The sequence below is a fragment of the Mytilus edulis genome, chromosome 7, assembly GCF_963676685.1.
Source record: "Mytilus edulis chromosome 7, xbMytEdul2.2, whole genome shotgun sequence".
NCBI lineage: Eukaryota > Metazoa > Mollusca > Bivalvia > Mytilida > Mytilidae > Mytilus > Mytilus edulis.
The window spans coordinates 80,659,536-80,677,355 of NC_092350.1; the positions used below are offsets into that span (position 1 = coordinate 80,659,536).

The 17,820-nt window shown below is 32.6% G+C and overlaps 1 protein-coding gene across 1 annotated transcript; it reads right to left on the bottom strand.

The window, feature by feature from the left end:
* Positions 1–2,013: 2,013 nt before the first annotated feature.
* Positions 2,014–15,374, bottom strand: LOC139483446 (uncharacterized). Its single transcript, XM_071267471.1, has 5 exons — positions 15,305–15,374; positions 14,834–14,860; positions 5,416–6,728; positions 4,812–4,977; positions 2,014–4,466 (listed from the first exon to the last, which is right to left on the bottom strand). The coding sequence occupies exons 1-5, from the start codon at positions 15,372–15,374 to the stop codon at positions 2,014–2,016; spliced, it is 4,029 nt and encodes a 1,342-aa protein (XP_071123572.1).
* Positions 15,375–17,820: the final 2,446 nt, after the last annotated feature.

The window sequence follows — 17,820 nt, forward strand, 5'->3', positions numbered from 1 at the left end:
AATCATTAAATTGTAAAAAAAAAAAAAAAAAAAAAACGCGACATAACAGAGACGCACAAAGTGATAGCCAAACTCACATGTCAAAAACGAAACTGAAAATGCCACTGCCAGAAATGAAAAACGACCAAAATACAAATAGCAGTCCACAGATCACAAAATAGAAGCAACACCAAAAACCGTGGATGATCACAAGTGATCCGTTATTTAAGCAGATCCACATCCACATGTGGCATACATCGTGTTGTTTGTGCAAGTACACATGATAGCTCATGTTGCTCATGTGAGTGCCCAGGATACCCCAACATTGAACATATTTGAGTCTGAATCAAACTTGCTGTTCAGAAAAGAATCAATATTTCTTACAAGTCAGATCATTAAGATCAGTCTTGTCAATTGGCCAGAGTTAGTACAAAAAATAAATGAGTAACTAGAAAAATTTGGGTATATTGTCTTTAAATGTAATTTTCTATAACATATAAACACCGTAAAATCTACAAGACTATTGACATTGTACATGTAATACATTAATAGATGAAAACTTTTAAAATCAATGTGATTTTGAAAAAAATGAAATACATCATTATGCGAACTTCAGTTATGTGTTATATAGTAGGTACATGGTGTAGTATATGACATGTACGAATTGAAGATAAGAAATACAGTGTACGGCTGTAATTACAAAGAAAATATAGTGTTCTTCAATTAGTAAACATTTAATAAAACAAATCTATGGTCAACAAAAATGAAATATTGTGACATTAAATGTGTCTTAATCTTTCGAATAATAAGCTGAAAATCGACGATTATTATTTAAACATGTTCATCAATGTTATAATCTTCACAGTTATAAAATTGTAAGAGATTGATGTTCTATAAGATAGCTGTCTTGCATTGTCGTTGAGACAGAATAGCAATGATGTCGAACATTAAAAGAATGAATGATTTTATACTAATATATAGACTGTTTTATCACAAATACAAAATAGTTGTTTTTGTTTGATTAAATTTGTCAACTTATCCATATAAGGGGATATAACTTTTACTTGTATCAAGGAAACACGTTTGATAACATAGTTTTGATTTTCAATGTATTGCCTTAAGCATTTCAAAAACTATCTAATATTTCATTTAAAAAATATATTTGATGTATTACTTTTTATTCAAAAAGTGTTTATTCATTACAAATCATAATTTTACGTTTTTTTTATCATATTGATGAAAAAAGCATTGTAAAATTTACATTTTAGCAAGGAATAAGAAAATTTTATCTGAGAAACTATTTAGTAATTATCACCTCATGTCACAATTAAGAAACAAATGTATTTTGAACACGTGTCAAAAATAGTTCAAATATATTTAATAATTTGAATTGATGCATTATAAACCTCATGTTGGTTAAACAGTCAAAAAGATACTGTGTTTATAATTTCATAATTTAACTCCTTATTCATATGCTTTCACCAAAGGATTTTCCTTACCATTCGGATTATCTTTGTAACAAATACAACGTTTGTGTACTTTTACTAAATAACCTTAAAAATCTTAATAAAAATCAAAATCGTTGAAACAGTAAAGCACATTTTGTTTAGAATTGCTGTTCTTTTTTTTTAGTTCTTAGCAGAACAAATTCATTAGGACACGATACAGTAAAAAATATACACCAACATCTAAATAAATGAATATATAAAACATTGTAATAGATTAAGAATAAATGATTAACGCAAATATGTTAACCGAAAATTAAAACTTTTTTGGAAGTTAAAAAATTTATCATGGACATTGTATCATCGGCAAATATTCTGCAAAAGTTAGCAAACTACGTTTGATGTGTTTGAGGTTTTGATTTTGCCATTTAATTAGGGACTTTCTATTTTGAATTTTCCTCGGAGTTCAGTATTTTTTAGCTTTTTACTCTTTACCCTAATTCCATTCATTTAAATTAATGTTATATCAAGGTTGTTGCCTCTTGTCGTCAATGAAGTTTGGTTAAGTGTATCAACTGATAGAAAGCTGTTACGGGATAACTATATAATCTGTTTCAGTCTCATGTTCGATTTGATTAAGATCTTCAATGTCTACCTCTGGCATTTCAAGTTGAACTGTCCTCCAATTATGTCTAACGGCCTTTCTTCTCACATTTGTCAAATCCAATTGTTCGTGGTCAATATTTTTCAAAATCCACAGTACAAGGTCTTCATTCATATGATTTTCACATGCTTCATTCAGCGCTGTTTTGATGTCAAACAGGTTATGTTTAATCTTCCGGAGTATTGCTTGAACAACATATATTTCACCATGGCGACACGCTTCAATAAGAGCGTTGCAGATATCTAGCTGTGTGTGTTCGAAATTGTCTAATAACAATACAGCTATTTCGTCCCATCCTTTTATACAGGTAGAAAGCATTGCTTTCTGCACAGCAAATATCTTATGGCTGACATTTACTATCAACAGCTGCACGATTTCTGCTTCTCCGTTCATACAAGCTGTGTTAAATGCTGATGTGAAATCGCAAAGACAGTTGACATGTTTACCAGTAATAAACGATGATATGTCTATCAAACCAAGTGCACTATCACAAAGGCAGTTTGAATCGTTGTTAATGATAAACGATGCTATATTCTGCCATCCAAATTTACATGCATTTGTCATTATTTTTGATAAATCTAAGCGCCGCAGATCAAAATTCCGTAAAATGAAATTTACAACAATTTCAGTTTCTGTATCGGCTAATTCTTCAATCAAAGGTGTAGACAAATCCAACGCATCTCTGCCAACTACTAATAACATCAATTTGATAATTCTCTGATTACCATTTATAAGTGCTTCCTTTGTAGCAAATTGAAGGTCAGAGTTGTAAAACTGAAAATGTGTTATAAGCCTAGAGAAAATATGTGTCCAACCATTTCGAGCAGTTTCCTTTAAAAGTAATGGAAGATTAAAATACTTATAATTATAGTTTTGTAAAAGCCATTTGACAATATCAAGGCGCCCGTAGGTACAAGCTTCTAGCATTGCTGCATGTAAGTTGTATTGGTTACAGTGTTTCTGAATTAACACCAAACATTCTAGCCAACCAGAGCCGCATGATTCAATCATTACATTGTCAGCATCTAAAAGTTGTATATTAATATTTTCTAATGACCATTTTACTATTTTAAATGCCCCATTTTGGCAAGCTTCATTTATTACTTCACCAATATTAAGACCAGAATTATCCACTTTTCTTAATATCCATTGAAAAATTTCTATCCAGTCATTTTTACATGTTTCTGTCAATAGTTCGAAAATATAAATTGCTTTGGGATCACATTGATTAAGGATTAGCCATACAAGTTTTTTTTTAGTTTCATTATGATTTTCCTTGTGTGAATCTGAAGCAACCATATTGATTATACAAGTTAATGCCTGGTCCATGTCGACCAAATTTTTGTCAAGACTTTTAGTGGAATCCTTGTTTCCGTCCCTTGTTTCAGTAAAACTTATATTTTGATCACAAGTTTCAATAATCCATTGGACAATATCACTCCTATAGTTTTTACATGCGACTGAAAATACAGCATGTATGTTAATTGTTGATTTATCAGCACGTTCGTATAATAGTTTGGCAATAATTGTATAACCATTGTTTTCATTCCTGCACGCTACAGTAATGGCATATTGAAAATCGAATATGTTGATACCAGAAGTTTCCAGCAACAGCTTAACTGTATTATAGCTACCATGTTCACAAGCACAGAACAAAGCATCTTCTGTATCGAATAGCTCTGTGTCAACATCAGTAAGAATCCATTCCACAACTGTAGTATTGTCATATCTACTTGCATTATTCAGTGCTACCTTCATATCAAACCAATCTCGGTCAGTGTTTGCCCAAAGCCATTTACAAACATCCAACATTTTATTTTGCGAATTTTGACAAGCCTTAACCATTGCAGTTTTATAATCAAAATCTCCTGTTTTGTATGTTTGTTGAAGATATTTGACAAGTTCAAGATCACCATGATAGGAGGCTTTGTTTAGTACATTTCTCAAATCGAAACAATGTGAATAATTATTTTCTAGTAACCACAAAACAGCTGATGTATGACCAATATTACACACATCATTCATTAAACTATCTAAATCAATGAATTTGATGTTTACCCTTTGTATAAATAACATTAGTAGCTTGCCATAGCCTCCGTTATTACTTACAAATATTTTATCCAAACCTTGAGACAAACATTTATCTAATGTTCTATTAAGATAATATGATATATTGTCAAACTTGTCCAATAGTAGTTCCTCTACAATACGATGGGATCCAACGTTACATGCTTTTTCCATTATCATTTCTGCAACGCCGATATTGTCACTATGATATTTCAGCAAAAGTCGAAAAAAAGTTTCAATGTCTTTATAATAATATTGCCCATCCTCATCATAATCATCCCACTGCTTAAAGAGATTCTCTACCAATTGTACTAAATCAATTGATAAATCGCTGATGTGTGCAATTAATAATTCTAAAACTTTAAACCATCTATAATCATATGCCTTTTTAACAAATCTGATAAAGTCGCCATACTTCATTCAAGGTAAAATCAGTTGTACAATTTTATTCCAACAACCCGTGTGATCATCAATATCAGGATTCATATTATTGATGAATTCTTCTTTCTCAAAACATTCATGATCAACGTTATGCAGCACCTTAAACATTACGGCAGAGGATCCATATTGACAGCACTTGTTTACTACGTTACTGATATTCAAACATATGTGGCTAGTTTTCTTTACTATATACAAAATCGAATCAATGAACATACCCAAAGCGCCAAGTCCCAACATTTCATCTATACATTTATCATAATCTATTAAAGAATGATCGACATTATCCATCATGCAATCTATTGCATGTTTTTCTTCGTTGTAACTGCTGCAGCACACATTCATAAATAACTCTGTCATATCAATCATATCATGCTTTACATTCTGTAATATAAATTGTACACATTCAACATAAGTTAGAGCTACACAACCCCCATTATATCAAATTACATTTTCAAAATCGATCAGTGAATGATCGGTATTTTTTAGCAACCATTTGATAATGTCTATATGTTTAAATTTCAATGCATTGTTCAGAGAAATATCAGGATCTACGCAGATGGGAATATTCTTGTCTCTAAGGATAACTGATATCAACATATGATTTTGTTTATGATAAACGGTTAACCCCGTGCCATCAAGCTTTCCTATATTTCTGAGTAAATATAACGGAAAGTAATGACGGATGTATGATATTTTGCTCAATGGAAACGTCAATTGGGGTTCAATGAAATTGTTTAAACAACTAATCAATTCATAAATAAGATCTTCGTCGTTAGCTGAAATGATTTTTGATTCCATTAATTTATCACGGTAACTCACGGCATATCGCTGATCACTATAAAAAAATGAAATGATCTTTACGGCAAGTTCAGGATAATATATTGTTGGTATCTTTATAAAAATCTCTTCTTCCTGTTCCATATAATTTTGTGGGCGAACTATATCTACCATATGGTCAATGCTAAGCAGTGGTATAATGGCTTTAGGGTTTATCTTACAATAAGAAATGAGAACACTGTCTTGGAATGTCCGATGTTGAAAATATATTGTGTTTTCTTTTCTGGTCAGATATCTACACGTCAGTTCTTCACAAAGATACATAATGTCATGCACATTTAGTCCTATATTTCTACTATAACATTCTTTGAACAGTGTTTGGTGGGCCAGAACATCAATACCGTTTTCGTTTATTGACATTAATACTCGATCATGGGATTCTGTTTGTAATGACCCGGCTGATTGAGCTTGATTTAACAGAATATAAAGCAATATTACATATTTAAGCCCCTTTACATCATTGGCTTTGCCTTCCATTCTCATACTCTCAATTTCTTTTAATAAACTTTTCAAAGGATATCTAAAGTAAGTTGCACCTAATTTTGTGATGTTTTTATTCCTTGTAAATAGTCGACAACATTCCGGGAATCCTTGATATGGGTCGCTGCTTATCATTTCTTCTATAGCCGAACAGTTTATAACTAAACATTTATTATCTGCAGACATACGACACGACACATCCGGTTTGTCGATACTGGACACTTTTATTTTGTCAATATTTCTATCATTATGATTAAAAGAATCATCTTTGTAAATTATATCTATTTCATTTTTTGTACAGTAGTTAACTAAAATACTTTCTTTCTCCTTATATGATAATTCGAATTCTTCAGAATTTAGATCAAGATAAGCAATGTTATTATAGAAAATATCATGTGATGACAAAAGACTTTGACATTCTTGTTTGACGGTGTTACAAATAACAAAAATTACCTTAACGTTGCCTAATTTAATGTAGGAATGTAAACTATCAAGTATTGGTTCATCAGTATTCTCACAAAACTGTTTTGTTATTCTTCCGAAAACATCTTCAAACAGAACTACTGTCACTGCATCTTCTTTTATAATATCTGAAAACTGAGTTAGTCTTTTGAGTTTGATAACGTCAGTTTCTGGATGTTTTTCTTTTATTCGTCTTAGTATTTCTAAGCTATTTTTACTTTTCCCACTGCCCTCCCTACCAGATAATATCAACACTTTACTGTTATCGAGCATCTGAAGACATGCTGTAACGGCCTTTATTTCTGTATATGTCTGGTCTTTTCTATGGTGATCAAGTTCTGCTGATGTTTCACCTTTAAATAAATATGTTGCCAGGTTTTAATAGACTCATTTTCAACTATTGTAAAAATCTGTACAAAAATCTTTTGATTTATATAAGTTTTAATGTACGGATCTTGTGGATATTGAAATAAAACGTTAAGAAAAAAATAAAAGTTTACAAAAACACATATCTTATAATAAGAAACATACTTTAAGTACGCAAAAAGCGGTTTGGGTTTCCAACCGTCCACGAAAACAGCTTACAAAGTAATTGTTGTCTGAAGTAAATATGGCACGGAAGTTAATATTTCCTCAGTAATCAAATTTGTCTCGAAATTAGCAAACTCGTCCCTCTACTGTTATAAATCATAGTATATTTTGCCAAACTCAGTAATGACCCGTCTAAATTTCTTGCAATTGATAAATCATCATGGCTTATCGTTATCTTAATGGTATTTTTTCGATAAACAATAAAGAATTCTTTAAGAATACTGGCAACATTTAATCAAAGGAACAAAGTATAAGATGAATCAAGTATAAACAGCAATAACTGGCCTTTCCTAGATTAAGATTTTTCAGTTTTACACGGGAAACCTTACACAAATGTAACGACAAAAGTGACTATGTGTCTTTTCTGATTGGTCATATTCAGACGGAGATGTTCATTTGGCGACATTTTACAATCTGTACAACAGTTGAAGAACTGGATCTACCTTCGTTGTATTAGATATCCTACATGTAACCTACATAAATATCCTTTAAACAATGTCAATTACTTGGTTTGTCAAGTGCTTCACAAAATCTCTTTCTAAATAAGAATTTTTCTATCAGCAAGATTTCATATTTTTGAAATATAACATTTTGAAAATTATATATCAGTATACTAAATAAATAAATGATTTGGAAAATACATTGAAGGTATAAAAAGTCATGAGAATTCCGAATGCAATAAGGTTCTATCCGGGCACTCTGTTCTAAACCTTGGTTCCATCTGGGTTGTTTGGTTCTGAACCTTGGTTCTATCCGGGTTCTTTGGTTCGAAACCATGGTAACTGGTTCAACATCCGGGTTGTTTGGTTATAGCAACACGAATTCTTGGTTCCATCTGGGTTCTTTTCTAGATTATTCTAATGTTCCTATTGAACTTGGAGAAGGTAACCACAAGTATCCAAATGAAAAGGTAAAGTTGGTCAAAGACGCTAAAATTGTTTTATAACAATCAACATTTTAGGATCGACGGTAAAAGAAGCTGTCAGGTATTTATTTTCTCATTCTAATAATTTGGATTAGGAAACTAGATAAAAATAAAGCATGGTTTAGATTTAAAATAAAACTAAATGGTACAATATATCGAACATTATTTTATTTAAATCAGTCGTCTGTTTTTATTTATTTCCCTTTACTCATTTCTTATTTCCGTTAATATTTCTAGACGTTTTAAAACAACAAAATTAGGACCTGTCGTTCACTTGGCCAACGACATATGAATCTAGCCAATAGCCAGTTGACGACTTGCATATATATTTAAATGTGCATTTAAAGTTCGAATGCATTTTATTTAATAGCTGCTTTGTTATTATTTCAGATTTAATAGAAATACGTATGAAGTATATGTAACAAATCGTTTTGTTTAAAACGGAATCTTAAAAGACATATAAAAAGAAAGTGATGATCAATTTAAGTTTGTAAGCTTTATTTGATTGAAAAATAAGCTATAAAATATTACAAAAATGTATATGTACAATAAATTTGTCAAATTTGATACTACTTGTGAAATTAAGGCATGCATATAATCATTATAGGCCAAAAAGAATCAAATCAAAATGAAGATTGAATATTTTTATAATACAATTGTGTATTGGTGTGTTTGCACACAGGATGGTGATATGCGTCTAGTGTGGTGTGGACATAGACTTAACATCCACCATCAGCTAGAAAAGAGAGTCGAGTGCGTCAGCCTCTCCTGTTGGTACAAAGCCTCTACACCATCAAGACTCTTGCAATGACTCCTCGAGTTAATACACGGATAATGGGATCTAGTATCTCAGGCTAATTTGCAGGGAATCTCAGAGCAGCGAGGGCCTTAGAGATGTAGAGTGCAGGCCCGCCGACGAGTGAACACGCCCTGGCTCTCATCAACCATGCCCCAGTCATGGGTTAAATGCCCCACTGCCTTGTGGGTGACTTGGGAATAGTCAAAGGCTATGGAAGTTAATCCAAACAGAAAACCAAGGTCGATGGAACTCGCTAGCAACAGCAATCGTCTAAGGGATGGAAAACCCCTACAGAACAACCCGACCCTTCACGTAGAAGGTTTAGCTTAGGGCCAACACCCCTAACTTGTAAAAAATATTACATTACAGAAACGACTAGAGAAGAAAACCCTCTTACTCGTAACCAGATCAGAAACCTGGAGATAAACTGCTGCATCCATCAAATCTATTCACACTTTTGTCAATAAGTGTTTGAGAAACATCCTCAACATCAGATGGCCAAACAAAATATCCAACAATGAGTTATGGAGAAGAACCAAACAACAGCAAACAACCCAGAAAATAAGAGCAAGAAAGTGGAAGTTGATCGGACATACCCTCAGAAAAAAAGACACAAACATTACCAAGCAAGCCCTAGAATGGAATCCCCAAGAACATCGAAAAAGGGGAAGGCCAAAAAACACCTGGCACAGGGGACTAACAACCGAGCTAAGTAAAATTGGGATGACCTGGAAAGAAACAAAACGTACAGCCATGGACAGGAAGAAATGGAGAGAAACTGTAGTCGACCTATGCGCCCTTTGGGACGAAGTGGATTAAGTCAAGTTAAGTCAGTTTGTGTTAATGACAGTGCTGTGGGAATGAGTAGCTCCAGCAAACTAGTCAGAACTTCTGTGTTGGTACCATAGGAAAGGGGCATAAACTGCGGAGATACTCTAGTCCATTCGTCCCGAACGTCAAAAAAAAGGGTTCCGTTCTCTTAACTTTAGTTGCCTCAACCAAATACTACAAAACTTATACACAAAATAAAAAAAGAAGATGTGGCATGAGTGCAAATAAGAACACCCCACAAAAGACTAGATGACACAGAAATGAACTGCTATAAGTAACCATACGGCCTGCAACAATGAGAAAAGTCCATACCGCATAGTCAGCTATAAAAGGCACCGAAATGACAATGTAAATCAATTCAAACAGAGAAAAAAAACCGGACAAATTATGTACAAAAAATGAAAAAAAAACAAATATGTAACACATAAACAAACGAAAATTCATGAACTACAGTCTCCTGACTTGGGACAGGTACATACAAACAGAATGAGGCGGATTAAACATGCTAGCGGGATCCCCACCTTCCACCTAATGTGGCATGAGCGCCAAAGAAGAACTCTTCACAAGAGACCAGGTAACACAGAAATTAACAACTATATGTCACCATACGGCCTTCAACAATGAGCAAACAGGTATAGAAGATGTGGTATAAGTGCCAATGAGACAAATCTCTATCCAAATAACAATTTATAAAAGTAAACCATTATAGGTCAATGTACGGCCTTCAACACAAAGCCTTGGCTCTCACCGAACCCAAGCTATAAAATGGCCCCAAAATTACTACTAGTGTAAAACCATCCAAACGGTAAAACCAACGATATAATCTTAATAAACGAGAAACGAGAAACACGTATAAATTACATAAACAAACGATAACTTCTGTACATTATATTCCTGACTTAGGACAGGTGCAAACATTTGCAGCCGGTTGAAACAATATTATGACATCACAACATAGAAAAACACACGATAAAACCAAATTCAAACGAGGAAAGAAACGGACAAATGTATAGTCCACTGACTTGCGACAGGCACATGCATACTGAATAAGACGGGGTTGAACATGTTAGCGGGGTCTCCACCATCTTCCTAACCTCGGACAAAGCTTATTTCCACATACAAAAAATTGAATTTTAAATTTGGTAGCTTGACTTTTACCGTTCAAGAGTTATCATGTTCCTTAAAAAACATAGAAAATGCTGAATTTGCGTTTACGTTCTTTTTAATAAGTATAACTCAATCAAATGTTATAAACCTTATACGTAATACGTATTACCCCATAACACAGATCTATCAAGTTCGATATTAGGTAGTGTTACTGTTCATGAGTTATTAGATATAAGAAGTTGGTACTAGTACTAATGATACAAATATCAACACGTAGACTTAAGATAGGAAAAATGCTAAATCTGTTGTTTCTGTTCTTTAACTTTAGTGTGCCTCAACCAAATGTTTTGAAACATATACACAATACTTATGGTCACTAAACAGTCAAAATTACGTGAATCCTGTATCTATATATATGTGGAAGTTTACTTGTGTTTTTTTCACAAGCAGGGGCATCTTTGGCCCATAGACATATTGTACATTTATTTCAGTAAACAGTTTATTTACTTCCTTTGGATTCTACTTCTATTAGAATTAACTTGCATTGGTTTTTTTTGGATTGCGGTGCAGTTTGATAACAGGCAGTGACCAGCATAAAAAAGTGTTTCACTAGATTGTGCTATTTTTCTAAGTGTACTTTAAAGGTTCTTCGCACTAAGTTCAGTTTATTGATTTGCGTATACCTTCTGTGTGGTTTTTAAGATGCTTAAACAGACTATCCATATCTACATGCCCATTAAATGAAATCCAAGGTAAAATGATTGAAACATTTTGAATTATCTAGCTATCACAACTGGCAGCACATGGTGCTACTGAAGCAGTAAATATTCTTTCTTATTTTTCACGGCAATTAATAAATTTAGTTTTCATTTAATCAAAACATTCTTCATATCAAAAATTGAGAATGAGAATGTGAAATGTGTTAAAGAGACAGTAACATCACAAAAAAGCAAAAAAGCAGTCAAAAGTCACCAATGGGTTTTTAACAAAGTGAGAAAATCACTCGCCCGGGGGCGGACTTTAGATGGCCCCTCAACAAAATTTGTACTAGTTCAAACTCCCATACATAAAACCGAACTTACAATTAAAAACATACAAGACTTACTAAAACCAGAGACTCCTGACTTTGTCAAGGTTATCTTACCAAGAGACATACCCAATATGCATAGGTCAAGAGTCAAAAAGTCATAGACTGGTCAAGAGTTCCATGACAAAAAAATACACCATAAAGCAGATTTTGAGGAAAGGGTCATCGTGGTACACAAAACTAACAAATATATCTATATATCTAATATAGATATCAGAATATGGGATATGAGTGCAATCAGGCAATTCTCTACATACTTCAAACACAATATACAAGTTTTACAATGAGGGCAAATGTCAAGATTATATTTAATTGCTCGTGCCACAAGACTCACCATCTTATGACAATACATTTTCATGCTACATATTTAGAAGCAAGGTCAATTCAGAATTATACTTCTAGGTCAGGGTAATATACAAAGGAACACACTGTATCATGATGACACTCCCAAAGTGCATAGGTCAAGTGTAAAAAAGTTAAAGTCTGGTCAGGAGTTCCATGTAAAAAAAACCAACACAAAGCAGTCCTGCACGAAAGTTCAGAACGGTACACGTAACAATGTCTCATGTCATGATGCGCTACACATGCCGAATACAGAAAACATGGGTCAGGGACAGAAACAGAAGACATATATCTAAATTTATGGAACAGTACTTGTATTGCAGGTCACTATATACAAGTGCCTTCAACAGAGAACATAAACTATCGCAACAATTCAAAGTTAAAACCGTCTTTCACAAACGTTTGAGCAGGATTTTTTCCCAACGATTATCTTACCACTGTTAATTGAAAATCAGATCGTGCAGTTATTTCAATAAATTAAAACGGTAAAATAAGACATTAAAACACTTAAAACTAGGGTTTACCATTAATTTCTAACTTTACAATGTGATAGCACTATGGTAAACTGATAGAAACAGATGATGCAGTCATGAAATTGATTATTTGCAATAGTACGACCAGAACAATACAAGACAATGAAAGTGATTATACATACGAATTTCTAATCACAATGCACAAATTAGGAACCGTAGTTTTCATTCATTTTATTCATTTAAAATGTACGCTCGCGTTAAACAATGGAAATTAACGTTGTATATTTATATAAACGATCAATCTTATAATTTAGCAGTAAATAATAGAGTACATAATACACTTATTTTCAGAATAAAACATAAACTTGGTTTGAAGTTTGGTTGTACCTTATTTAAAACGGGATAGCACATCCTCATTTTTACGGAAATGTTGTTAACCATGCCTGGAAATTTAGAAATGATCCTTATCAACTTATTGCTCCTTTAAAAAAAAAAACTTTTCTGAAAGGTTACAAGCTCAACACCGTAATAAAATCATTGAATATTGTTTTAATTGGTTTAAATATTAATTCTGTTATCAGTATATAAAAAACAAATATTAGTAGTATTTTATATACATATACACATTTATGGATCTACAATCTGTCGATACCTGTTACTTAATTAGCATTGCACACGGTCATGTTTTTTTTCTGACTGTTTTTTACGTCTTTACACTAAATCCATTTGATGTTGGATGTGTACGGATTGATAGTTTAGTCTAAGATGTATGATTTTTTTATTAGTATTAAGTGGCTTTGAACTAGCTTTCATATAAATGCGAGTACTCTCAGATCTGTTCCAAGTGTCTTTTTGTTGTCGGGATATACAAGTACCCGACCACGCCCACTTGTATTCTTGTCCATCTGATGAGTTAAGCCTTTTTCAACTGAGTTTTATAGTTATACCACTGTCCCAGATTAGGGGGAGGGTTGGGATCTCGCTAACATGTCTAACCCCGCCACATTATTTATGTATGCCCCTGTCCTAAATCAGGAGCCTGTAATTCAGTAGTTTTCGATTATTTATGGGTTACATATTTGTTTTTCGTTAATTTTTTTTTATACAAATAAGGCTGTTAGTTTTCTCGTTTCAATTGTTTTACATTGTCATATCGGGGCCTTTTATGGCTAACTATGCGGTATCGGCTTTGCTCATTGTTAAAGGCCGTACGGTGACCTATAGTTGTTCATTTCTGTATTGTTGTGGTCTCCTGTGGACAGTTGTCTCATTGGCAATCCTACATAATCTTTTTTTTTTTATTCAAACCTATGTTTCAATGTTATTTTGAAACAACATATTTTATAGATTGCTTGAATCAGTTGTCGATTGTAGAAAATTTCAAAGATCTTGCAATGCTGTACCCCTATTTTGACAATTTTATCTATTATGTCTGTTTTGTTTACGCATCGTTGTAAATATAATGGAAATTGATGCAACTGTCAAACAAGTGAGATGTTTAGTGCTTTTAAACAATGTTAAATTAGGTTCAATCCACCATTTTCTACATTTGAAAATGCCTGTACCAAGTCAGGAATATGACAGTTGTTGTCCATTCGTTTGATGTTGATATCATTTAGTTTTGCCATTTGATTAGGGACTTTCCGTTTTGAATTTTCTCGGAGTTCAGTATTTTGGTAATTTTACTTTTCACTGTTTGAAAGAATTTTATTACGAATTTTCGCTTTCTATATGAAAAAAACCCAAGATCACTAACAATTGGATATTCGGAATAGATGACACATATCGAATAAATCTAATACATGTAGTAGTTTTTTTTCTACTTTTGTTTTTGCTCCTGGTAAATTACTATTTAAACAATAAAACAATCGTATGGAAGGACTTTGAACATTCAAAATTCGATACAAATTAAATAAAACTAACTGTTACAATAATGACACTATTTCATGAAATACATGTACCAGCCTATCTATGAAGTACAAAAAAAACCTTAATGCTGTCAAACGCAGTAAATTATACAGTTTGCGGTCCCTTATTAATAATAGTGTCACTGTTTATTTGCGTTATCATTAAATTTTAAGCCTAAACTATCTAATTTAACAAAAAGTGTGCACTGAAGAATTTGAAAAAAAAAACGCACTCCTTTATAAATCATACTAACACAGATATCTGACATATTATTAACGAGCAATAACTATAACATCTATAAAATATATTTGATCGAAAAAAACAAATTATATTTATTTTAGGATCAAAATAGGTTGTAAGGGGAATAATTATAAGAAAGAATATGTTAAACATACCGATGAGTCTTTGTCTCTTCGACCCTTCTGAAAAAGAAAAAAAACGCATTTGTACTATGGACATACACATGTGTTGTATACTTACCAACTGTCCACCGGAAAATCTAACTATGCCTTCAATACTTTGCTAAAAGCTTCGACTAAGCAAGAGCATTAATCAAGAGAATGAACTATGTTTATTTTTTTTTATACTTTTTCACTCGTAGCTCTCTCTTACGCTGGAAAGTCATGAACTTCCTTTTCAAGAGATGTTTGTTGGCTTTCCTGTTGCAATAATGCGGAATGTCTGCCTACAACTATTTATTAATACTTTTTTAGAATCAATTTTGTATTATGTTTGTGTATAATTAAAAAGATTATAAAGAGAGAGGCTTGCATTGCTAATTTTGGATTTATGAATATGGTATGAGTGTATTTCTTTCAGATTTCAAATTGAACACTATTGAATGAACAAATAATAGTATGTTCTACCTGTTTGTAATCTACACAACCTTTCTATATTTTCTTTCATATCTGCATTTGAATTTTGAAGTGACTCCATGATATCCTGCAATTAAAATCTAAAGTCGTTGTGATTTTTTTTATAATGTGAATCATTTCATTTCCTATAAAGTTTAATCTATACATTATTCGTTATCACGTACCTGTACAAATGAGAAGTAACGAAATGTTACAGATTTGAATTGTATGCCTATTTGTTTATACTATCGTCTTTTTTTTGGGTTTATTTTAATGATTTTTTTGCTACTAAATGAATATAAATTTCACAAAAGCTTAAAATATTACCACTTCCACTCTCTACTTAATTTTACGTTACACTTATATATTTGGACATGCAAATAAAAATTTCAATGTGAACAAATTTGAAATAAACGAAGACTTGTTAGGTCTCAGATTCGTGCAGCCTAGGGGACAGCCACTAAAGCGACGCAAAGTTTTACAACAACTATGGAAGTGAACATGCATATAATTGTCAGCAATATAAAGGGGTCTGAACAAAATGAATTATTTCATATATTTCCATCTTTTTCAGAGTACAGTTTAAACGTCTAAATTTGCCAATTGACAATGTTAACTTCTGTTGCAGTTTGGAGAAGGCTCTTGCTTACGATGCTGATATCAATACAATCAAACCAGGCAACGGTTCGAATCCCGTGCAAGGACGGTTGATCTATTTAATATTAAATAACTTAACTTAACTTCAATTTCTAAAACACAAGATGACATAATTTTGGTCTTTTCCCTCATGTTAAAATGTTGTCTCACTTTCTTTAAAACTGTAATACTGATGGAAATTATTGACTTTTTTTCTTTATAGTGTCGTAAATTTATTAAGTTTCTGGTCAGTATAGCATAAGTCCGTGGTACAAATGATTTTACACTTGCTCAAATACCAAAAACATCAGATTTATTTACGTTTTTTTTGTGTTTTGATTGAGAAATTCGTGATAGAATTAAAAATTTTATGAAAGTTTGCATTAATATAATTTTTTTTCGGATAAAATCGTTTTGAACAAAAATATATTATATAAATCAAGGGGTCTGAACAAAATGTTAAGGTCCAAATATACCAAAATTGAAAATAAAAATTATATCAAAATTTCTTTCAACTTGTTTTAAGTAATACAACACATTCTGACATCACAAAGGACAACACACGACGACTTCTTTCATTTTGGACATGCATCTCAGTTATGAATTTCAATTTGTTGGTTACATAAGCCTTATACAAAATTTAACAGTTCCCCCTCCCTTTCACAAATGTGACCTACCGAATTAGACTATTTACCGGATTTGTCATCTCATAAGCAACACGACGGGTGCCCCATATGGAGCAGGATCTGCTTACCCTTGCGGTGCACTTGATATCAACCCTAGTTTTTGTTGGGGTTCGTGTTGTTAATTCTTTAGTTTTCTATGTTGTGTCGTGTGTAATATTGTTTGTCTGTTTGGTCTTTTCATTATTAGCCATGGCGTCAATTTATTTTCGATTTATGAGTTTGACTGTCCCTCTGGTAGCTTTCGTCCCTCCTTGATGAAAACATAAATAGATATATTATGACTGCAAATGAGACAACAATCTACCAGTGATAAATTTATGTAGTAGAAAGCAGCTATAGGTAAATCCAATACAAGCTACAAATGTGTCTAGCCTCATAAAAGGAAAAAAAAATAATTCCAAAATGAAAACCAACGTCTTGGATTTTGACTTAACAATAACAGGAAAACAAATATGGAAAGAAGGAACATACAATTACCACAGGATCAAAAGACCACGACTTTAGACAGGCAAATAAAGAACAAAGAACCGCATCGGTCATTAAAAGCTTATTACATCTAATAAAAAGATGTCACGTTTTCTAAGATTAAGTATGATTAAATAAAGGCAACAGTAGTATATCGCTGTTCAAAATTCATAAATCAATAGAGAGAAAACAATTCCGAGTTACAAACTAAAACTGCGGAAAACGTTTCAAATATAAGAGAACTACGACCCACCAGAGACACAACACCGAAATGTAGCACACACAGAAACGAACTATGATGTAACAATGACCATTTTCCTGACTTTTTACAGGGCAATTTATGAAAATATTGGTGGGTTGAACCTGGTTTTGTGGCATGCCAAACCTCCCGCTTTAATGGCAGTTTTAATAATAACATTCAAATGACAACATTACACGACAGGGTTACAATAAAGAAATAGGAGAAAATATAGGACATAGAAACAAAGGAATAATAGCCATCAAAAGGTAACAGGTTAAAAAATATTCATATACGCCAGACGCGTGTTACGTCCACCCAAAAGTATGCTCAGATGAAAAAAATTGAAAGCCATAACAACTACAAAGTTGAAGATCGCCGAAGACCAAAAGTTCCCAAAACGTTGTGAAGCCAGGTTTATCCGCCTGAAACAAAAACATTACTATCACGAATACTACATAGTTTTGCAAACAAGATATTTTATAAAATGACTACATAATAGA

Excerpts from the sequence above, each read along its gene's own strand:
- LOC139483446 (XM_071267471.1), bottom strand. The coding sequence starts at position 15,374 with ATGGAGTCACTTCAAAATTCAAATGCAGATATGAAAGAAAATATAGAA. Across the intron at positions 4,978-5,415 it reads ATAGTGATCAGCGATATGCC|AATGTAAAGCATGATATGAT; the intron begins GTGAGTTACCGT and ends TTTATATTACAG. Across the intron at positions 4,467-4,811 it reads GTTGGGACTTGGCGCTTTGG|TACAATTGGTAGAGAATCTC; the intron begins GTATGTTCATTG and ends CAATTGATTTAG.